General features: G+C 39.2%; 1 protein-coding gene across 2 annotated transcripts in view; it reads left to right on the forward strand.

Moving 5' to 3' along the window:
- Positions 1-24,087, forward strand: part of Ipo11 (importin 11) — a 177,731-nt gene that overhangs the window by 120,291 nt on the left and 33,353 nt on the right. For both annotated transcript variants that reach the window (XM_059276102.1, XM_059276103.1), the window contains exon 28: positions 14,306-14,401. In XM_059276102.1, the coding sequence (XP_059132085.1) occupies positions 14,306-14,401 (96 nt within the window). The remainder of the gene's footprint in view (positions 1-14,305; positions 14,402-24,087) is intronic.

A 24,087-nucleotide genomic window follows, 5' to 3' on the forward strand; every position in this document is an offset into this window, starting at 1 on the left:
GTTCCAGGATTACTTTTGGTTAGTCTACTGTGTAGGTGTGGGTGTGTGGTTTTACCACCTGTTTGTAAGGGGGGGGGGGGGAGGGTGTGTGCGCATGCGTTCGTGCTGTGTGTGAGCCCTTGGAGGCCAGAAGATGATTGTGGATCACCTGAAGCTAGAATTATAGTACTTGTGAATCACCAGATGTAGATTCTGAAAACTGAATTTGGGTCCTTTGTAAGAAGAGCAAATGCTTTTAGCCACTGAGCTATTTCTCTGGTCCCTAAAAAATGGTGGTAAGGAAAAAAAAAATCCAAAACTTATTGATGTATAAATTAATGCAGAAGCAGATATGACCATGTAGTCATACTCTGGTCAAGAAACAGAATGTTCAAACAAGGTATTTGCGTGTATTTCCTGAGCCTGTGAATCGTACATGGCATCCAAGTAGTTAAACTTTGAAGTGAACATTTTAATTCCATTTTCTTAACTGCGCAGCAGCACATAACAGTCAAGTCTTACATGTGTATTTGTTTTTAGATGATGCAGGAGCAGGAGAAAGGGGGAAAAAAAGCCTAGGTAACCTCTTACGAGATACTGAAAAGCAGCTTTAATGCTACACTTCTCTACTAGATGTTCCCACCATCTGCCTCCTTCCTTATTCGTGGACCTTGTCACTAGGTTCTAGCACCTTGTCTTCATGCTGACCTTCAAATAAGTCCACAGGGAGTTGTAGCGCCATGTGTGCTGTGAAGGAAGGAAGGGCGTGTGAGACAGTTGATCTCTGTTTCCTACTGAACAGTTGCTTCTTAGCTCCTCTCCAGAAGTCCCGGTTCATTTTTCATTTGTTCTTTTTTTTTTTTTTTTGTTCTTGTTTTCAGACTATATTATGAGCTATTAGGCTAGTGGAGAGGAGTCTAACTCATTTTTATTAGTTGTTCAGGATCCATCTTCTTGATGATTTTAGTTTTGGAAATGATAGGTAATTTCTGATATTTTTATAATATATACATTATATATTATGCTGTTGTCAAGCATAGTATATAATACCGATTTCAAAGTGCCTCCTGCCACTAGTTTGCGGGTCCCCCCCTCCCCCTTTTTGGTGAATTTTGAGGCTGGATCTTGCTATGTATCCACATTGGTCTGGAACTTGTGATTCTCCTGCCTCAGCTTCTTGAGTGGTTAAATTACAGGCCTTGACTACCACACTTGGTGTTTACCATTTTGCTAAAGCCAGTAAGCATGTATGGCTGCACCCTTAGTGGCCAGTGAAATCTTATGAGTTAAAATAGTGTGAATGAGAGGCATGTGGTATACCTGCAGCTGGCCCAGATCTAACTCTTACGTCATGTGGTAAAGTAGAGGGTACTATATTTTTAATGGGAAGTAATTTTCAACTGTGGGAGACCTTATATAAGTGTTCTTGGCAGGGTTAGGGTGAGCTCTCTCTCTTTCTTCCTCTGTTGAGTTTCCAGTACACGGACGTAAACCTCAGTCTGCCCTTAGTTGTATCTTCGGAAAACTTGTCGCTCCTGCCAGATAATTTTCTGTGGCAATTTTTTTTCTAACCATAATATGTAAGGCTATATTTCTTTGTGTAAATAATAAACAAACAAACAAATAAAATTCTTAAGAGAGCTTATGCTTTGGCTTTAAAAACCTTTCTTTCTGCAATTACTTGCTTGCTTATGAAATCCTCTTAAACTCCATCTTCTAGCATGGTGCCACTTAGAGTTTTATCCTTTGTTTTGTTTTTTGTTGTTTTGTTTTGTTTTTGTTGTTTTGTTTTGTTTTTCAAGACAAGGTTTCTCTGTGTAACCAGCTCTGGCTGGCCTGGAACTCACTCTGTAGACCGAGCTGGCCTCAAACTCACTGAGATCCACCTGCCTTTGCCTTCTGAATGCTGGGATTAAAGGTGTTAGTCACCACCTCCTGCCAAGCTAGAGTTTTGTTCTTAATATAAATAGGACTGACTTTGCAGTTGCAGGCAGTAGAACTCCCAAAACAGAAGGCCCTGGAGGTGTAAAGTTTGTGAAAGAGAAAGGTGAGGAGAGAAGAACTGGCCAAAATGCTGTTGGGAGCTTGGGTTTTTAACTGTAGAGGAAAATTACGGAAAGATAAAAATCTATGCTTTAAAACAAAGGAAAGAAACATTCAGATTTTTCAAAAGAACCCTCTGAAACCAAGTGTGATTAAAGCATACCTATAATTCCAGGATTTGGGAGGGTGGCGGCAAAGGGGTCAAAAGTTAAAGGTCATCCTGTGTTGCAGAGTAAACCCAAGGCTAGCTTGGGTTACATGAGAGCCTGTCTCAGAAACTGCAACGAAACACTCTAGTGTGTGCTAGAGAAGATGAATTACAGAAAGCTGTGAGAGGAAGTTTTCCTGTTGGAGAAGCCACATGGGTGTTCAGACTAGAAATAGTATTGGCCTGTAGCACAGCATCAGTAGTAGGAAAGTAGAGACATAGAAACAAGGATTTCTGGAGGTAAATGTGGCAGAATTTGATGAGTTTTAGAAGGGGAATGAGGAGAAAGAGTAGAACTGATTGACTGGGTAGGGTAGAGCTTGTCTTTGTTCATGGAAGGAAATTTAGGAGAGCCTGCTTTTACTTTTCCCCCTTGTTCTGGTTTTTACTTTTACTTGGGAGGCATCACATAGTATAGATGTCTTGAATTTGAGATGCTTGTGAGGTTGCCAGGAGCAGATGGGAGAGGATGTGGATGTAGTTAAGATCCCATGCTGGGAGTGGGGAGGAGGAGGGATTTTGTCAGGGAGCCTGCTCTAGCCTTTTTGGCTAGACTATACATATAACAAAGTAGTCAAAGTTTTGTTTGTGTGAAGTTGTTAATTACGTAGTTTCTTTTCTTTCTAAAGACAGGGTCTCACTCTGTAGCCCCGGCAACCTTGGAACCAATATATAGACCAGGTTGACTGCGAACAGAGATGTACTTGCCTCTGCTTCTGAAGTGCTGAAATTAAAGGCTTTCTCCACCATGCCTGGTTACCATACAAGTATTTTTAAATAATTTGAAAATAGAGTCTAGAAAGATGGCTCAGTGGTCAAGAACACTTTCTCCTCTGATAGAGGGATCTGAGTTCGGTTCCCAGCACCTAAATGGTGGCTCACAGTCATTTATAACACCAATTTCAGGGGATCCAATGTTCTCTTCTGATTTCTGAGGGCACCAGGTGTTTACATGGTACACCTGCATACACACAAACCAAGCACTAATACACATAAAAATCTTTAAAAATAATACTTTAGAGAAATAGTTTTTCCTCTTATTTCAAACTTTATCTATTTCTTGCAAAATTTTTTAAATATCAAGGTTGCTGAGTTTTGCTTAGTTTTTTTCCTCTTAGTTTTTTGAGAATTTAATACAATATATTTTGATCATAATCACCACTCCATCTCACCGAGTCTTTTTTCCTTTTCTTTCTTTCTTTCTTTCTTTCTTTCTTTCTTTCTTTCTTTCTTTCTTTCTTTCTCTCTCTCTCTCTCTCTCTCTCTCTCTCTCTCTCTCTCTCTCTCTCTTTCTTTCTTTCCCTGTCACTAAGCCTCATTTGTGCAATTTTGTTTTGTAAACTTTGCTGCTGTCTTGTGCTTCATTGACAGGTAGCTTTTTACCAATTGTTGTTATCAGTGCCCTCATCGTTAATAGTCAGGGTTGACTTAATTATGGAACACTAACTACGCCTGGTGGTGCACACCTTTAATCCTAGCACTGAGGAGAAAGAGGCAGGTGGATCTCTATGTCTTCAAGGTCAGACAGAGCTACACAGTGAGACACTGTCGAAGTGTGTGTGTGTGTGTGTGTGTGTGTGTGTGTGTGTGTGTGTGTAACACTTTTCTAGAGCATGTTATCCTCATTTGGGCTGAGCTGTGTGACACATGGGAGGGACTTCTTCAGGACTTTAATCCTGAATATAAGTACCTTTTCATACAACTTTAATAATGTTACTACAGATGTCTTTTTATTTTACTGTTTTTATGTGTATGGGTGTTTTGCCTACATGTTTGTCTGTGTACTATCTGCATGCTGTGCCTGTTGTATCCCCTGGAACTGGAGTTATATAGACAGCTGTGGGTGCTAGGATGAACCCTGTGTCTTCTGGAAGAGCAACCAGTGCATTTAAGTGCCCACTATTTCTCCAGCCCTGACAATTGGCTTTTTAAAATTTGTTCTAGGGAATAGCTTTTGATTGCCTTGTAATTACTTATGATAAAGCTTTACTTTAAACAATTTTCAGCATTGACAATGGTGAGATCTTAACCTGATTCAATGATTACTAATTTCTGTTAAATTTCTTTATTTCCCCTCTTTTAAGAAAACCCAGATTGGAGATAGAGCTCAGTTAGTAAACTACCTACCTAGCAGGCATGAAACCCTAGGATTGATTCCCAGTACCAGAAAAATCAGGTATGGTGTGTACAGGGGAGGCAGGAAGATCACAAGTTTGAAGTCTCTCCCTTTATTACATAGTAAGTTTGATACTAGCTTAGGTTACGTGCGACTTGTACTAGACAACGGTCATTTCATTTTCATGCATGTCCTTAGTGTGTCCTACATAAACTTAGTATGTCCTTGCTGGGCAGTGTTTTCTATGCATGCATAATCTTTGTCTTGCAAAATATCAAAGGACAGAAAATTCTACTCATCCTAAGATACAACATGTGGCGGTTTGAATGAGAATGGCGCCCATAGCTTATATGTTTGAATACTTGGTTCTCAGTTGGTAGACCTACTTGGGAAGGATTAGGGGGTGTGGTCTTGTTGGAGGAGGTATGTAATGAGGCAGGCGTTGAGGCTCCAGATGATGCAGTGCTGTTCCCAGTTAGCTGCTTGCCTCCTCCTTGCAGTTCTAGATGTGTGCTCAGAGCCATTCCTGCCTCTGTACCTTTGCTCCACCATCATGGACTGTAAAGCCCTGGTACCTTAAGTCCAATTAAAACACTTCTTTTATAAGTTGCCACTGTCATGGTTTTTTATCTAAGTGTGGTGGTTTGAAAGAAAATGGCCTCCAGGGGGAGTTGCACTAATGGGAGGTGTGGCCTTGTTGGAGTGGGTGTGGTCTTGCTGGAGGAAGTGTGTCTCTGTGGAGATGGGCTTTGAGGTCTCATATATGCTCAAGACACACCCAGCAAGCTGACTACTTCCTGTTGTATATGAGTCAAGATGTAAGAACTCTCAGCTAGCTCTCCAGCATCATGTCTGCCTGTATACACCATGCTCCTTGCCATGATGATAATGAGGTAAACCTCTGAAACTGTAAGCTAAGCCGCCCCTGAATTAAATGTTTTCCTTTATAAGAGTTGCCATGGTCATGGTGTGTCTTCACAGCAGTAGAAAGGTAACTATTACACTACATATTGATCATCTTTTCAAAAAATTATGTTACTTTTTTTTAGTGTATCACCTGCAAGAGTCATTTTTCTGCTTCTACAATATGGGTGCTGAGGGTCAAACTCAGGTCCTCAGTCTTGCTGCTAAGTGCCTTTACCCATGGAGCCATCTCATTAGCTCCATATCCACCAGCTTAATTATTTCTTATAATGTTGGAGATAATGTCTTGGGAATGGGGCAGAAAGTTTATGTGCCTGTGCAGTAACAACAAACAAATAAAACACAGATAAATACCATACATTAAAAATCTTTGTAAGATCATTGAGTTAAAGAAAATATGCTTTGTTGTAAAGTAGTGAGTTGTGGGGCTGGATTTGATTAGTTACTCAGTAGTTAAGGCACTGGCAACTCTTCCAGAGGACCTGGGCTCAATTTTCAGCACCCACATGGTGAGTCACAGTTGGCTGTAACTTCAGTTCTAGGAGGTCTAACACCTTCTTCTGGCCTCTACAGAAACCAGGCACACAGGTGATGTACAGACATTCACGCAGGCAAAGCATCTATACACATAAAAATATTTTTTTGAAGGTAGTGATTTAATGCACTTTGAATTATGAATGTTTAGATTCTCCTTGGCCAGCTTTTCTTAGGGGAACTAGATGTCTTCATATGCTTTTTCATGACCATGCAGAGAATTACTGTATAAAAAGGATTGTTTCCATTTAGGGGACAAAAATATTTACAGCCTAAATTCTGGAAAATATTTGAACAGTGCAAACATCAATACTGTCATAGTTTCATGCTGTGGGGTGGGGATTCTGGGATAAAACTGATGACTCAGGCTTCCTTGCTTCCTTTGACTCTTTTACATAATTTTAAAGTGGTTAAAGTTCTGATTCTTCTCTTTGGCCTGCTACTGTGAAAATTTTGACTTATAAAATTGTACTGAAAAATTGATTGAAAACATGGTGAAGACAGGGTGAGAATTTTGATGTCATCTGTAGATGTAACCAACCGTCTTATTAAATAAGGAACACAGAACCAATGCAAAGAAGAAAGCCAAGAGATCAGAGCTAAGAGCCTTACCCTGCATCTAGCCTCTTAAGCCAAGAGACCTCTCCGAAAGAGGCCTACTTCCTGTGTGTTTGTCTTTATATAGTCTTTCGTTCTGCCTTCTCATTGGTTGTAAACCCAACACATGACTGCCTCATCACTGCCTGTCTGTAGAGACTTCCAGGTCTTCTGTGGTTGGTATTGAGATTAAAGGCATGTGTCTCCAATGCTGGCTGTGTCCCTGAACACACAGAGATCTACCTAGCTCTACCTACCAAGTGCTGAGATTAAAGGCGTGCGCCACCACCGCCATGCTCTTGCTATGGCTCTAATAGCTCTGACCTTTGGGCAACTTTATTTATTAACATACAATTAAAATCACATTTCAATACAAATAAAATACCACCATACTTCCCCTTTTCTATTTTAATAAAAAGAAAAAAAAGAAAAAGCTTATAATTAACATAAGAAAAACTATATACAAAAGTACATTAAATATATACAATATATACAAGTAATAAATACCTAATCAGTGGTTCTGGTCTCTTGGCTTTCTTCTTTGCATTGGTTCTGTGTTTCTTATTTAATAAGACGGTTGGTTACATCTACAGTCATCACTAAAGCCAGAGAGAAAAATTAAGATCATGCTCTTAGATGATTGGCTAGTATAAAATGCTCACTAAAGAAATACTCAAAAACTAAACAAAACAACAACAACAACAAAAAAAAATGGACAGATAGGTGCCAGAGACCCATTCACCTTAACCAAATAAGTATTAGAACATTCTGCTTATTTTTTGTCTTTGTGGATTAAAAGCTTTGTTGGCTTTCTAAGGACATTTAGTTTTTTAAACATCTATTGTTTGAGTTCATAATGATATAAGAGGAATAATCTTTTTTTTTTTTTTTTTTTTTTTGGTTTTTCGAGACAGGGTTTCTCTGTGTAGCTTTGCGCCTTTCCTGGATCTCGCTCTGTAGACCAGGCTGGCCTCGAACTCACAAAGATCCGCCTGGCTCTGCCTCCCAAGTGCTGGGATTAAAGGCGTGCGCCACCACTGCCCGGCAAGAGGAATAATCTTAAACTATCTCTTTTAAAATCAAAGTAAACACAGAAAACGTTGATTTTTGTATATCACCAAGTTTTCAAAAGCAAGGGAAAAAAATCACTTTTCATTAGGTCCCATAATCTATACATATATCATTTTTATATATCTTCAGGAAATATTAACAGTTCAAAACTAGTTTTATTCATGTATTTTAGTGAAAGAAAGGAAATAAATGAAAATTGTATAGAATTAGTTTATATGGTCAAATGGCTTTTACTTGCTGATTTCAGGTTTTTGTGCCTTCACACATTTAATCCTTGTGCACATGTAGAGTTAGTTACCATACAACAGTTATCCCTTGGGATCCATAGGGGATTGTTTCTGGGATCCTTTGGATAAAATCTGCAGATGCTCAAACCCCATATATAAAATGGTAGAATTGCATATATAGCATGCACACCCCTCCATATGCTTTAAAATCACCTCTAGATGACTTTAAAATAATCAGAAACAGCATAAATTCTGTGTACAATATACTTAGTGGCTAAAATATTGAAAAGTCAATACAGATACACTGTATTGATTTTGATCCATGCTTGGTTTACTGTATAGATGTGGGTCCTGCAGATAAAAACGTCTGAGTATGCTTGAACAGTACAAGCCAAGGTTTTTTAAAAGCCTGTGTTGGTGACGAGGCGTAGGTCAGGGATAGAATGCTCGTCTAGCAGGCTCAAGGCCCTGGATGTAAGTCTTAGCATGGGCACAGGAGGCCTGTGTTCTTTGTGTGGCACCGTCAGTTGTTTTTATAATCCTGTCTAAATCAAGTAGGTAGGAAAGGAGAGGTGAAAGTGACAGGTCACAGGCAGAGCAAACTTAGGCCATCAGTGTGGCCCTGTTTCGGTTTCACTTGCACTCTCCAGTCTGCTTGATAGCAAGATTCTCTTGTATTTTTTAAAAATGAATTTTCACAAATGGATTTATGGCTCACTCTTTCTCTGTGTTCTGGCTTATATCCAGTATAATCAGTTGCATATTTGTTACCTATGTATCAGCTATTCATGACTGATTATCTCTATTTGTTTGGGATTTTTGTGTGTGTGTGTGTGTGTGTGTGTGTGTGTGTGTGTGTGTGTGTGTGTGTGTTCATACATGTACCATAGCACATTTGTGGGTATTAGATGCCACAGGTTACATGTCTAATGAGTGAAGATCTTTTCTTGAATTCAGGACAATGTTGTGTTCGTTGGTGAGAGAGTGGTCAGGGAAGTGTTCATGATGGAAGTGTGAGGGAAGGGAGTAATAAGAAAGGCAGAACACTGAATGTTGGTTTCTACAGGGCTACTGTGTGACTGTAGATAGCTCTCAGGTTATCTTTTAAGGGATTGTAGGTTCCTTAGGCCTTTGTAGTTAAGATGAATTGTCACTCTCAATAAGCAGCAGTTTGAGGAGTTAAGAACTAGGTCTGGCATCAGATTTGAGTGGGTGACTCCAGGAAGACTGCAGGACATGACACACTGGGAAGTGAACCCTGCTCATGTATGTAATGGGGTGGTTTTCATCAAAAAGGAAACAATGCCTAGTTCCTAGAATGTCCTTCCAGGAGTGGCCAAAGCAAAATTATCTCTAATCCTTTTTCATCTTATTCTGGCTTGTAGCTTTCTTTTGATTGTTTCTATTTTAAATGTCCAGTCACATTAAAAAGCATAATTCCAGAAACTAGCATGGATATGAGGTTAAGACACTTAGTGCTAAGCTTGATGATATGAGTTTAGTCTCCAAAACCCCATGTGGTGATAAGAGAAAACCTGACCCCTGTGAGTTGTATGGCTGCTATATGTACCCCACCCCAAATAAATGAATGGAAAAATGTTTTTAAAGTTAAAAACCCTAATTCTAAAACTATTGTGAAACTATTATGAAAAACAAGATTGATTCTTAATTTATGACAGGTGTTGGGAGAGTGTTGCGTGTCCTGTTTTTGTGCACACGAGCAGAACAGGGCTTTGGAGCCCCTGGATTTGGTTACATACCCGTGTTTATTATTGCTGCTGTGAGGAGCAGCCTTCAGCAGCTCAGAGATTGAAGGGAATCCATGGAGTCGGCGAACTAATCACTCAACTTGACTTTTCTATCCGAGGGAGTAAACTTAATTCTCTGGGGCCATGAGTGGGGCTAAACTTAACTCTTGGGAATGCTGAAAAAGGGAAAACAAACACACACACACACACACACACACACACACACACACACACCCCTTTAGGGTCTGTCATCTTCTGTCTCTTTAGTTCTTTTTTTACTTTAGGGTCTGTCATCTTCTCTCTTTCTCTTTAGTTCTTTTTTTACTTCTATCCAGATGTATCCCTTCTGTCTCTCTCGATGTTTTTCCTTCTAACTACTTCCTGATGTCTTCCTTCTATGTCTTGCCTTCTACATCTTTCCTGGTGTTTTCCTTATATTCTGTCTTTACTTCTCCCTTACAGCTTATATACCCCAGCAAACGCTTTCAAGCAATCTAAAAATTACAACGGTGATTACATTCCAATTTTTGAGTGAATGATTACAGTGAATACAAGTAAAAAACAACATGTTTTCCATAACCCTTACATGATTAAATGCTTTACGTATTGTAGGTGAGAAACAAGTTGTCCCAAGAACCCACATGCATTCAGAGTGTAAGCAAGCAAGGTATTTTTTTTAGCCAGTTCTTTTGCTGGCAGGCTGCATTTTGCAGTTACAAAGACAGGATCAACCATGTTATTATTTATCTTATAAGGTAATCTTACAAGAAATCTTAAAAGAATCACAAATCTAAATTTTTATATATGAAAAACAATCAGCTCTACTTTAAATACTTAGAGTACATACCCACTCAACAGGTTTTTATGTCAGGAAGCTGAGGGCAGAAATGGGTACAAGGAATTAATCATCACCATGAATCACCAACCCATCCAAGCAGGAAAGGTACATCAGCCAGCAATACGGGCTGCCATTGTCCTTGTTTCGTGACCTCAACAAGTCCCTCACTCAACTTTCTAAACTTTAAATGGTTCCCCAAGATTTTCTGCCTCAAAGCCATTAACAAAAACACCTTAACCTAACCTTACTAAAACAATTCTACATGTCTAAATTCTTTCTAAGGGTAGTGGTTGCATCATTAATCTGCTCCAGCAGCAATGCTTGAAAAAGTTAATCACTGTTATTGTATGTACCAGTAACACGGCCCAGTTAGGGGCTAGAAACCCCGGAGAGTCTTCATATAACCCATAGATTGTGAGGGATGTGGTGCCCAGGAAGGCAACAATCAGAGCTATGCTCAATAACAGCATGAAGTCCTCATAGTCCTTGGGGCTTTGCCTCTCCAAGGCTCACTCAGGTATGACTTTGCCAACCGCCCAGCTGTGTTCCATGAGTTCCAATGCTGCCCATTAGTCCCCTTGCATGGCTCCGACAGTTTATAAGCTGTCTGAGGTGGGTGTTGGGGACCAAACTGCCCTTCTGCAAAAGCAATGCATGCCTAGCTGTCAAGTTATTTCTCCAGCCCTAGAAAAATCTTTCTAAAAGGCTTCATTATGAAATGTTACAAGTTAGGTTGTTACAAGGAATGCATTTATAGTAGTAGTGTTTAGAAGAGTTTGTAAGTCTTAATTCTTATTGATTTAAATATATATTCTAAAGTCTGGAGTTGTAATGCACACCTTTAATCCCAGCACATGGGAGTTAGAGGCAGGCAGGTATTTGTGAGTTCAAAGCCAGCCTGGTCTACATGGTGAATTTCAGGACAGCCAGGGCTACATAGAGTCATTGTCTTGGTGTGTGTGTGTGTGTGTGTGTGTGTGTGTGTGTGTGTGTGTGTGTGTGTGTGAAAGTACATAATACTTTGACTTGTAGTTTTCTCTGTTATTTGAAAATGCTTTTCCCCAAACTGCTTAGTGAGTAATAATTAAGGTGCTTCTTTTTGAGAATGCTTTTTAAAACTTGAGTGGTTTTATATACTATTATACTATCCAACTTGTCTTTTTTTTTTTTTTTTTTTTTTTTTTTTTTAACCAAAATGTTTCCTTTCCACTCTACAGTTCCTCCTCCCTAGAGTCAGCTTTTCCCACTCAAAGCCAGCTTTAGTTCCTTTCTTCTCTGGACTGTAGAACTTGGAGTCTGTCTCCCCCTCCCTGGCTCTTGTGGGATAGTTACTGCTGCAGAGTGATACTTCATAATATAGCACAGTCACATTGAGGTTGCCAAATACCCGTTAGGAAAATTCATAATTAATATTTTGAGAAAACATTGACATTTCTTCCTTACAAATTTTCTAGTTTTCCCAGGAGTAAGGTTGATGCTTAGAGCTGATGTTAGTAGAGAAAGCAGTTTAATATAGTCTCCCTAAAAATCTTGAAATAGATGCGTGGGCAAGATCCCTGGGAAGGGAGGGCAGGGTTTCTGTCTGCATAAGCCAGTGCTGTCAGCGCTGTATGAAGAAGAAATTTCAGGTTCTACTTGCCTTGGCATCTATGATGGCTCCATGGTGATTTGCTTCTCAGTGTGAGGGAATGGCCATATTCTATCTGCATACCTTTTGTCTTTAGACCTAAATCTAGGCTAAAGATCATATAATTTGTAGCTAAATTTCTAGTGAAAATCTTTGGCTCTTTTTTCTAGTGTATATCTTACCGAATCAAATAGGATGTAGACTGAACATTTTTAGAAGGTATGTTTTAGTTCTTACATAAAGGAATCACAATGGCATAAAATAAGATGTTCTACTCAAACAATGTATCAGAATGATTCCCACTCACCAGTTAGGACTTGGCGCATTTGGTGATTAGGTTCTCCAAAATGTGATCATATTTGAATGTAGAGACACTAGCTTCTGACTGCCTGTACAAAGCAGGAAGTGGCCCAAACTGCTGACCTTAGAACTATTTACTGAACGTTTTGTGTTGTTTTTTAAGACAAAGTCTCACTGTGTAGTCTTGGCAGGCCTGGAACTTACTATGTAGACCAGGCTGTCCTTGAACTCATAGCAATTCACCTACCTCAGCCTCCCAAATGTTGGGATTAAGGCATACATCATTACACCCAGTGCATTCACTGGACATTAAAAAAGTTAATTATGCATATTAATGAAGTCAAGTTACAGGGATAATGGTATAATCCTGGAGGTACTCATAATTTATTCAACTACTTTTAAATTGCCATAGTATAATTTAATTATACTATATGGTAGTAGATGGCTGCTTTTACTTTTTTGGAATACCAGTTATATAAGTTATGGTTTATATATAGCAAAAGTATACAATTTTGACAAATTTGCACCTTTCCACAACCTCTGCCATGCTCATGATAGATGTTATATTACCCAAAATGTTGCCTTTTTCTGTCCTAGAAAACTGTTGATCAAATAACCTTGCCTTTTGAACATTTTGTAGGCATAGTTACATAGTATATAGCCCTTTGAGTCTGGCTTATTGCTTTCCATGATGCTTTGACAAATCATTCATGTTGCCTGGCAGTTCTTTTTCCTTGCTGAGTGTATTCTGTTGAATAAATTCCACGGGCCTACATGTGCGCTCAAGTTTATTCATTGACTAGTTGGTGGGCATCTGTTAGTTGTTTGCAGTTTGGGACTGTTAAAGTAAAACTATCATAAATATCTGTGTAGATCTTAGAACATTCATTTGGATCTTAGGTAAATACTCGGAAGTAGGATTGCTTAACTTTATTAAAATGTGACATATTTTCCATTGTGAGTATTGCATTTTAAGTTCTTGTGAACAATATGTGAGACTCCTTGTCCATCATCTTTTTCATTTTGGGGGGTGTAAGTGGAGACTTGCATCTGCGTGCACATGTAGTCTAGAGACAAGCTTGGGTCTTGTTCTTTAGGAGCCATCCACCTTGTTGTTTGACCTGGGGCCCCCTCCTTCTGGGCTGTGTGGGCTGCAAGCCCAAGCCAGCCTGTCCTTGCCTTTCCAGTAGGCATAGAGCATGTACTGTATCAGTTTAGCCATCTCCAGACCCATAGTATTGCCAATCTTCTTAGTTTTACTTTTAAATAAAATTATTTATTGTGATTTCAATTTGTACTTTTGTAATGCCTAATTATATGCAACATCTTTTCAACTATCCCCTTGACATCTGAATATTTTCTTGGTAAAGTGCCTGTTTTAAATTTTTTTTTCAAACCTTTCCTACTTCACAATGAAGTTGTTTGTCTGCTGATTGTTACTGATTGTTCTGAATTCTTTATATGCTGGGTCCAAGTTTTTGCCAAATGTTTTAACAATATTTTCTTCCACACTGCATGTTTTTTTCTTTTCCCTTGACAGTGTCTTCAGAAAGGCAGAGATTTTTGTCAGCACTTTTGGGTCCCTAGCTATAAAATTAACACAAGACAGTTAGAAAAAAAAGCAAAATTGGTGTGTGTGGGGGAGGTGTATACAATAGGATGTATATCTGCCTATCATTCTCTGCTTATTCCTATGAGACAAGCATTTAACTCCAGGGATCCTCCTGTCTCAACCCTCAAAGCTAGGGCTCCAAACACATACACAGCTGCACCTGCCTTTTTATGTGGATGCTGGAGACTCAAATTAGATCCTCATTCTCACATGGTAAGCCCTCTTACCCTCTGACCCATCTCCTCAGCCTTCAGTTATCTTACCTAATGTACTCACTCATCCTTTATTTAAAGACTAATAATCTTGCAAAAGAAAAATTGCTGACATTATGTGCAGTTGTAAAAATATTACCGTAAAGATAGTTTGAAAGCTTTTTTCCTGTTTCAGTACTAAATTTACATATTCAAGATAGTATTTGGAATTTTTTAAATATGTTATTAAAATACTCTGGTTAATCTGTTTTGTTTTTCTTTTATTCTAGTGTTATCCAAGATAAATTCTGTGGAATTATAAATATCTCTGTGGAGGCCCTTCATGATGTCATGACAGAAGACCCCGAAACAAGAACTTACAAAGAGTAGGTATATCATTTAATTATTCATACTTAAATTTGGGGAGTTAAATACATGCTGCCTGATGAGTTTTAATTCACAATATGAAAAGTATAATTTTGTCTTTTATACAGATTTTATTTGATTTGTTTCTTTAGACAGGGTGTCATGGGTCCCCAATTGACCACGCACGAACTTGCATAGTCAGAAATGATGTTGAACTTCTGATCTTCCTATCTTTCACTTCCCAAGTCTATAATTGTGTCCCTCCCCCATACCTGCTTTATATGTTACTGTTACTGGGGTTGTATGTGTTGATGAGCATGCTGTGAACTGAGCTATATCAACAGCACTACACAGTGTTTTCTTCATTATTTTGCTTACAATATTTATTTGATTTTTAAAGCCTAGCTTTATTATGGTATTTCAAATTGAGCTTCTTCGATATAATAATAATCATCATTTTGTGACTTGGTAATAATTTGGTTTTTTTGTTTTGTTTTGTTTTGTTTTTTGTTTTGTTTTGTTTTGTTTTGTTTTTCGAGACAGGGTTTCTCTGTGTAGCTTTGCGCCTTTCCTGGGACTCACTTGGTAGCCCAGGCTGGCCTCGAACTCACAGAGATCCGCCTGGCTCTGCCTCCCGAGTGCTGGGATTAAAGGTGTGCGCCACCACCGCCCGGCATAATTTGTTTTTTAAATTGAGCTTTTGACAGTTAATGGCTGCTGGAGGTGATGGCATTATTTTTCTGTAGGAGTGTATCCACTGGGAAGTTGCCTGTGATCTAGTAAATGCCCACACATGTACAAGCAACCCCACTTAATCCCCACTTAAAAGACATGAAAAACAGGAAGGGAAAAAGGGTTCCAAGGGAGTGAGAAGGGGTTGGAGAAGGGAATAGGCATAAATATGATCAAAATGCATTGTATACGTATATAAAATATCCAGAGAAGAAATTTAAAATACTATAAATAAATAAGTTCCAAATATGGTCTGGCATAAATTTCTTTGTAAGGATCTTTTGAATAAGTTCCCCCTTTCAAGAAAATAATGAGGAAAATGGGATGAGTTGTTTTGTATTTTTGTAATTAAAACATCTTAAAATGGTACCTTTTGGCTACCTTGGTGCCTTTCAAGTGATTGACTAGTTTCAAAAGGTAATAGTTAAAATTATGTTCTTTTGGTGACTAGTTAGGCTGTGGGAGACCAGCTTCCACATTTATTTACCCCAGGGACTTTTGAGGAGTTGAGGGATAAGAGACTTAGAAATATAGAGAGGAGAGAAACAGAAACACAGGATAGCCTTTGGTGGGCCTGGATCCTTATCCACTGGCCCAGAGCTTCATTCAAAGGGGCTTTTTATAACAATGCCAAGGGGAGGGGCAAAAAACCTCCCCGTTGCTAGATACAGCCAAGTGTAGACCCTTACAAACACCTGATTCTCAGGCCCATGATCCAATCATCCTCTTATACAGTCTTGTCAGTTAAAGCCACTAGGAAACCTTGGTGGGCTCCAACATTAGGCAAAATACATTGTTAAAAATACTGAAGGGTAGCCAAGCTTAGTGGTACTTGCTTTTAATCTCAGTAGGTGGATCTCTGAGTTCAAGACCAGCCTGGTTTACAGAGTCCTAGGCCAGTCATGTCTACATAATGAGACCCTGTCTCAAAAACACAAACAAACAAAAAAGAATACTGATGGGGCTAGAAAAGTGACTCAGCAGCTGAAGATCACTTCCTGCTTTGACAAAGTTACCCAGGTTCAGTTTCCAGCATCCACATAACTGTTCACAACTGTCTATAACTCGAGTTCCAGGGGATCTGACACCCTCTTTTGACTTCTAAGGACATCATGCATAAATGTGGTGTACATATGTACCTGCAGGCAAACTCTCATACATAACAAAATGAAAATAAATCTGAAGAATACTGATAATCTTATTTATACATGTATCAACCTGAATTTTTAAAATTAATTCTATCTTTCTGTGGGTAGTATTTATTATACCTTCTTCTTACTATTATATAAGTGAAGATATTTATCTATAATGTTTAGCAAGGTTTCATGAGATTGTATGCTGCTTGACATATTAATGGAAAGAACCTGTTTTCTTTGCTCTTTATAAAACCATTTATAACTAATGGGAAAGAGTGCCATTTGAGTCCTGTGTTGTTGAAAACACCACAAGCAGATACATGTGGATCTTATTAAACATAAAAATATCTGACATGTTATTTACTTTTGAAGAATTATTATGAAATAGAAATATCCAGCTTTTTGTGACTACAGAAGTAACCACTTATGCATGTAGGGAATGTGCTTTTAAAGTGAACAGAATTGTTCACAATAAGACTTTAACAGGACCATAGATAGTATTTTATACAGTGTGTGACACAATTTACAAGTGATGGTAAAGTATTCAGGGTATGTTCAGATATCTTTTGCTCAGTTTATTTTATATGAATCTTATATATATGTATACGTACATACATATACTTATATGAAATGAAAACAAGAAATAATATGTAAGAAGACCAGAAAGTTTTTGTCCAGTTTATCTTATATAAGTCTATAATATAAGAAAACAAGAAATAATATATAAGAAGATAAGAAAGTTCTTATTCCTCATGCCAAATTCAACATACACAAAAACAAAAACAGCAAACCCGACTTGGGCTTTAGAAGGGAACAGCCCAGTCAGGAGTTGAGAGTGCTGCTGTGCAGGCCTGACAACCTGAGCTGAGTCCCTGGAACCGCGGGAGAAATGAGAAAGGGAAGTGCAGAATGAAGTCCAAACAGAGGGAAGCTGGATGGGAGGGCTGGTGTTCACTGCTGCTTCCCTTCCCCAGAACTACTAGGTGGAGGCTTTTACCTGGGGTTGTATAGGAACATAATGGAGACACAAGTTACCCCGCTTGTGGGAGTTTGGCTTCTTAGTGTGCTTGCAGAGTCTGTGGTAAGTCCTCCTCCTCTGTAATCTGTGCCTATGGACTTCCAGAACAGTGCAGATGAAAAGCATCCAACAGTCACTGTAGTGGCTGACTTACTCTCCAGTTTTCCTTTTAAGTTTATTTGAATAGTTCATTGAAAGGAAGCTCATCTTTCTGGTTCCATTGACATTTCAATTATAATACCACTTGAGAATGAATTAGAACAAAAGAAGAAAACGGTTTTCTTCACCTATGCAAGTAGTGTACATATTAGGGTTCTCTACAGAAACAGAAACAGTAAACAGAACTGTAAAAATATTTTAAGAAATTGGCTCATCAGATTACAGAGGTTGAGGCATCTCTGGTTTATAGTGGCAAGCTAGAGACTTAGGAGACCTGATAGTTTTGAGTTCTAGTCCATCCAGGTTTAAAAGCAGAAAAAAATCTATAAGTCCCAACTTAACAGCAGATAGAGCATGAATTAATTCTCTGGCTTAACATTTTTCTGCGTGTTTGCTGTGTTGGCAGAAGCCCAACCATGTAGAGGGACGTTTGCTTTGCCCAGCTCATGATTCAGAAACTGATCTCATCTAAAAACAGCTTCACTGCACACCTAAAATATTTAATCAGACTCATGTGTTTTGAATACTTGTCCCCAGTTGGTGGAACTCTTTGGGAAGGATCAGAAGGTGTGGTCTTGTTGAAGGAGGTCTGTGACCAGGGATGGGCTTTGAGGCTTCCAAAGCCCATGCCAGGCCCAATCTGGCTCTGCCTTGTGCTTGTAGATCAGGGTGTGAGCGCTTAGCTCTGCTCTGGCACCATGCCTGCCTGCCTGCTGCTATGCTCCCTGCCATAGTAGTCATGGACTCTAGCCCTTCACACCTCAAACCCCAAATTAAGTGTTTTCTTTCACAAATTGCCTTGGTCATGACAAAACACAAAGTAAGAAGTTGGTATCAGGGAGTGGACTACTGTTATGATAGACTTGATCATGCTGGGTTTTTGGAGGAATGTGGAAGACTTTGGAAATTTGGCCCAGGAAAGCAGTTTAACACTGTAAGTGGAGTTTAACAGACTAACACTAGTAGGATCTTGGGAAGATGAGTGCTGAGAGCAATGTGAACTATGGAAGCTCAGCTCAAAAAAGTTTCAGAGGGGAGCAGTATTAGAAACTAAGCTAAAGACCATTCTTGTGATATTTTGGTAAAGAATGTGGTTGCTTTTTGCCCTTGTAAAAATCTACCTGAGGCTAAATTGAAAAGCTTTGGACTAATGTAGTTGGCAGAGGAGATTTCAGTTGACTCTATCACGTGGTTATTACTATTCACTCTTATGCAGGTCTACAATGAAGAGCAAGCAGGGCAAAAAAAAAAAAAAAAAGAGTTTGAGGAGGAAAGATGGTTTAAAAAATGATATGTGGCGCTGGTTACTGCCCAGAAAGGTCATGAGGCACGACAAACCCCAGTATCAGTATCAAAGCTTTATCAGGAGGAAAGGGGCGCAAAAGAACCAGGCCTGGGGGAAAGCATGTGCAGAGAGCAGAGAGAGGGAGTGAGATAGAGATAGTGGGGGCAGAGAGAACAGAAAAAAGAGAGGGGGCGGGGTCTGTGTCTGGCTCTTTAAGGCGGGCTTACGGAGCTACGCCACTGCATGCGCAGATTGTGTGACCACTCCACGCTTCGCACACACTGATGATTCGCACACACTGATTACATAAGACACAAGACCTCTTGCCTAGCTCCTAATCTGCTCATTTGCAGTCATGCAGCTGGACTGCGGCAGAATCCAACGAAAAGAGCACCAGGAAATTTAATGTTTGAGCCAAGGCTTGTGTTGAAAGACTTTGTTCAAAATAGAATAGAAGCAGTGGTGCCCTCAGGACAAGACCCCACTCAGCTAAGCTTCCAATTTATAAAAAGAGGGATTTAAGGAATTATCTGTTGCTAAAAAGCAGCAACAAGTCAAACTATGCAAATGTAATTCAAGGAGGGGTCAGGCTGCATCCCATGTGTGGCAGTGTATGCCCTGTGGTTCTGGCTTTAGAGTCTTGAAGGATAGAAAAATACCTTAAGACATGACATGATCAGGTTATAATGAGATTCATATGACCTGTAGAAATTGAGCCAGAGGTAGAAAAACAACTTAGGTAGCTGTTACAAGTAAATCATACTGTCTTGGCAAGCAATACTGAGCTGAATTTGAGGTGAACTTTGGAGGAGGGTGGTAGGAGCAGTTGAGGAGGGCCAGCAGGTATTTATAACTGGATGGTATGCACATTATTGTTTTCGTTGCTGTTTCCAGCCTCTTTTTATCTTTGTGTCTTAATATAGTCTAATGACATTTGTTTAGGCCTTTTAAAATTTCAGTATATTTTGTTTGGGAAAATGGCAGTGAGTTCATACGTGTTCTTCTAATGATCCCATATTTTATTTTATCTATTAAAAAGTTCATATTCTAAGGTTAATGAATACTTAATGGTTGGCTAAAATTAATATAACAACATTGCTTGAGAATGTTCAAGAAATAGATCCCTTCAGGAGAGTTTCATCTCGAGAGTTGATGAATCTGCATCTGTTTGTTGCTTATTTTTCAGTTAGTTTCTTCATCAAACCAGAGCAGCATGTTCGTGAGACTAGAGACTTGTGTGTTGATAATCTGTGTAGCATGCTTTCTTTTTCCTTTTTTATGTAATATTTTGTTTTCAGAAACACTGGGAAGAGAAATTGATAATCTCTTGACAAAGTTTGGGAAGTAAAAAGGAAGAGAATTTAATTAGCATTTTAGGAAGCAGTGAACTTGATTAGAAAAGACTCATAAATTTTTTATAGCTGTAGAGTACAAAACACAGCTATAAAGGAAGTAGTCATATTTGAAACAAGTAAAATTTAGACTTTTGTAATGATTTTTTTCTTCATTTGATTCATTGGACTCACCAGATGGCCTTTCAGAGGGGAAAAGAGTGGAAACTACATACATAACAGCAACAGCAAAAATAATGCGCAACAAACCATTTCCTGATCCTGCAGTTACCACTGTCTGCTGTCCTAACTTCCGTCTTTAGTCTTCCTGGGAGGTCTCTCTCCAGCTTCCCCTGCTCAGCCGTGTCCTTCTACTTCATAAAATCAAAAGCCCAGGTTGAACAGATCAAGGTTTTGGACGATATTTCATGCTGACTCTTAATACTTTGCACAGCTTGTTCTTGCATGGCTTTTCTGTGGATTGCCCACCAAACCCTAGATATGCCATAGGCTTTTATACTTGTGGGTTGACTAGAAATCTCATGTCTTGGTGTGTGTCATGTCCTTGGCTTTGGCCTGTTTGAGAAGACCTTTTTTGTCTGTTTTCTCTGCTCCTCGTCAGCACATCCTCTGCATTGCTAATGCACTACATTCACTTAGTTAACTTTTATTCGGACCATAAGAGGATTTGAGACAATGCATAAGAAAAAGGGATTTTAAATAGCAAAGCTTAATGGTGTGTGTGTGTGTGTGTGTGTGTGTGTGTGTGTGTGTGTGTGTGTGTGTGACGTGGATGAAAGACTTAGCTGTGAGCTAAATGTCAGTGCAAAAAGAAGCCCTTGCTGCATGCTGTTGGTTTCAAGTAGAGAGGAATAGGTTTACTAGGAGAAGGAAATGGTTTTGTTTTCTTACATTTTTCATAAGGTATTTATATAAGGAACTGTAATAGAGCTTAAGCTTTAACAAGGTCTTGGCTCTCTCTGGCAGCAGTATGCTCATAGGCAAGAAGCTCCAGCATTAGTTAAGGTGACCTTGCCAACAGCATCATAGATCCAGGTTCTCTCCACTCTGTCCCTCAGCATGTTTAATCTTCAGGCTATTTTCTGCATGGGCAGAAAGTAGCTCCAGAAGTTACATGACAGTACTAGTGGCAGACACTCTCCTCTCCATGTCTTTTTTAAAGATTGAAGTAAACCTTTGCTAGAAACCATTTCAGAGATTTTTGTCCCTTTTATCTAATTGACCAGAATTCCATAAACATGCCCCTCTTATGAGCCATCATTGACTAGGGGAATAGGATTGTCATGATTTTTTTGTTGAGCACTGACTCTGGGGCTGGAACTTGTCATTTCAGAAGTTCACGATGACATGGAAGCAGAGTGAAGCCGGACAGATTCAGGTTCTGTAAGAAAGATGAAACAAAGGTGGTGCTCAGTGGTTGAACTCTTGCCTAGCATGCTTGCCCCTCTGAGTTATATCTCTAGTACAGCAACAAAATTAAATGAAAAGGAGAAGGGTGGTTATGTGACATGACCATTAATAATGCTTCCAGTTCAGTCTTATGTGAGGTAATTTGTGCTGTTAGTTTTTTGTGAACTTGACACAGCTAGGGTCATCAGGGAAGCAGGAACTTCAATTGAGAAAATGCTTCCATCACATTTCCCTGCAGGCATTCTGTGTGGCATTTTCTTAATTAATGTTTGATGTAGAAGGGCCCAGACCACTGGGGGTAGTGCCACCTTTAGGCACATGGTTCTGGGTTGTTCAGCAGGCCAAGCAAGCCATGGGAAGAAAGATAGTAAGTAGCACCCCTCTAGGGCCTCTGCTTCAGTTCCTGTCCAGATTCCTGCCTTGAATTCAAGGCTATTTTCTTTAGACTTTTTCCCTAGGTTAAATCTGAAGCATCTAAATTTGGTACTCTGAGGTATGGAAAAGTTCATTTAGGCTAGGAAAAGTTAAAGGGACACTCAATGAATGTGTTAGGGTCCTGGAGAAGTCCCCAAAAGACCACCATCCATGTATGCAATCAACAAGAGTGTTTATTATCTCAAGAAGGTACCAGCATTCTAGGGCCACACATCCAACACAAAGGCAAAAATGGTGGCCCTGAGAGAAGCTTGCAGGCTCTTTTATACACAACTAAAGGAATTCTAAAAGCAGTCTTATCATTCTACCTAGTGGCAGTCACATTAGTACATTTCTAATTGGTTAGGGCTATCAGGTGTGGGCTAAGGCTATAGCTTTTCCATTCTTGGGCAAGTCTGGACAGGTCCCAGACCTTGTCCTTATTTGGTTATTGCCTTGAGGTACCTGGGGAGGGCAAGGGGAGTTGGCCCAGGTCTAAGAGCAGTTCTCCTCATCCTTACTGTCAGGGGTATTGGTGATTGATTGCTCTTTGTTTGTGACCTGAGACCTAGTTCTTAACCCAGTTATTAGGGGCCTGCCATACTTGCCTGGCCCTCTCATTCCCCATCATCTCAAATCCTGGAAATACGTCTTCCAGGTTTACGGGTTTATACTGTTGCTTTAAAACCATCAGCTGGACCGTGGAGATCCATACCTTAATGAACCTGGTTAAGGCATTGATGATACAAGGACCACAAGTCAGGGCTAAAAGAAGAATCAGGACCAGCATAAGCTGGTAAGAGGGTGGTTAACCAGAGTGACCAATTGAATAAAGATTCATAAAGTTAGGGAATACAGTATAATTTCCCTTAACTAATGTTTGTAAAGTCATCCTTCTCTCACTGGAAATTAACAGGATGACTTAGGGTGGAATTTTTATAGATTTACTGAAACATGTTACTGCAGGTACCCTTCAACTAAACAGAAAGGACTTAAAAGGACTTGGTGTTTCTTACCAACATTTGTTAGTTGTGTTTGACCCTTTGGAGTTTTTTGTTGAGAAAGGTTCTGATTTAGCACCCTAGCGCCTAGAGGTATTCAGTAATTGCTGCTCAAGTATGTAATGGAGAAGTGGCTGTATGTATTCACAAGACAGTCATTGTTATTTTAAACAATTATTGATAATTTATTACCATAACTATTTTTGGATTCAAAACCTCCATATATTTTAGCTTATTAGAAATCTAGTCTCTGCATTTCAATTAAAATGTGACTGCCTTTCTTGAATCTTTGTGAACAAAATGAGATTTCACTTTCAGTAAGATTTCACTTTCATAAGATAGTTTTAACTTTGTGCTTTTCAGTAAAACTTTTTGTTGTTTTTTGGGCTGGTGATATATATAGCTCAATTGTAGAGAAGTTCCATATCATACATAAGTAATCCTGAGTCAGAAAAAAAGAGTAGGTTTATACCTTTTTCAGACCTAAATGAGTATAATTTGCAGAAATGTAAAGTAAACATACTCTGTTCTCTAGGTAGTTTTGGGTTATTAAAGGAGGAGATATATCTATAGATATCTATAAATATATATATGTCATGCATGTGCACATGTGTATGCACACACACAGAGATTCTTCATTGTGCTAAATCCTTTAGCATCAATGAAGGCAGAGTAGAACATTTTTACTATGTAAGTAACAAGCCTGGAGATATGGCTCTTTGGTTAAGAGCACTTGCTGTTCTTCCAGAGGACCTGAGTTCAGTTCTAAGCAACCACATGAGACCACTCACAGCTGCATGTAACTCCAGCTGCAGGTGAATCTGATACCCTCTTCTGGTCTCCACAGGCTCTGTACTTATGTGGCACATACTCACACATAAATAAAAAATAAACCTTTTAAGAGGAGGAGGAGGAGAAGCCGCAGAAGCAGGAGAGAGAAGCAGAAGCAACAAACTAACATGTTTTGTGGTGCAGAAGAATTTGAGACAAAAAAGTGTTTCCATAGAGACCAATATTGGAAGTCTAGTTGGCATAAAATAAATAATGGAAGGAAACATACCTTACTCAGTTCTAAAACTTAAACTGGGATCTAGGCTTTCTTAAGACCGTTCACTTTATTTTGAGTTGATGGAATGTGTTTTCTTACCTTGTGCTGGAGCATTGGCCAGCCACTGTGCTATGTATGCTCTGTGGTCTCA

This window comes from Peromyscus eremicus, chromosome 11 (genome assembly GCF_949786415.1).
Source record: "Peromyscus eremicus chromosome 11, PerEre_H2_v1, whole genome shotgun sequence".
NCBI classification, from domain to species: Eukaryota; Metazoa; Chordata; class Mammalia; order Rodentia; family Cricetidae; genus Peromyscus; species Peromyscus eremicus.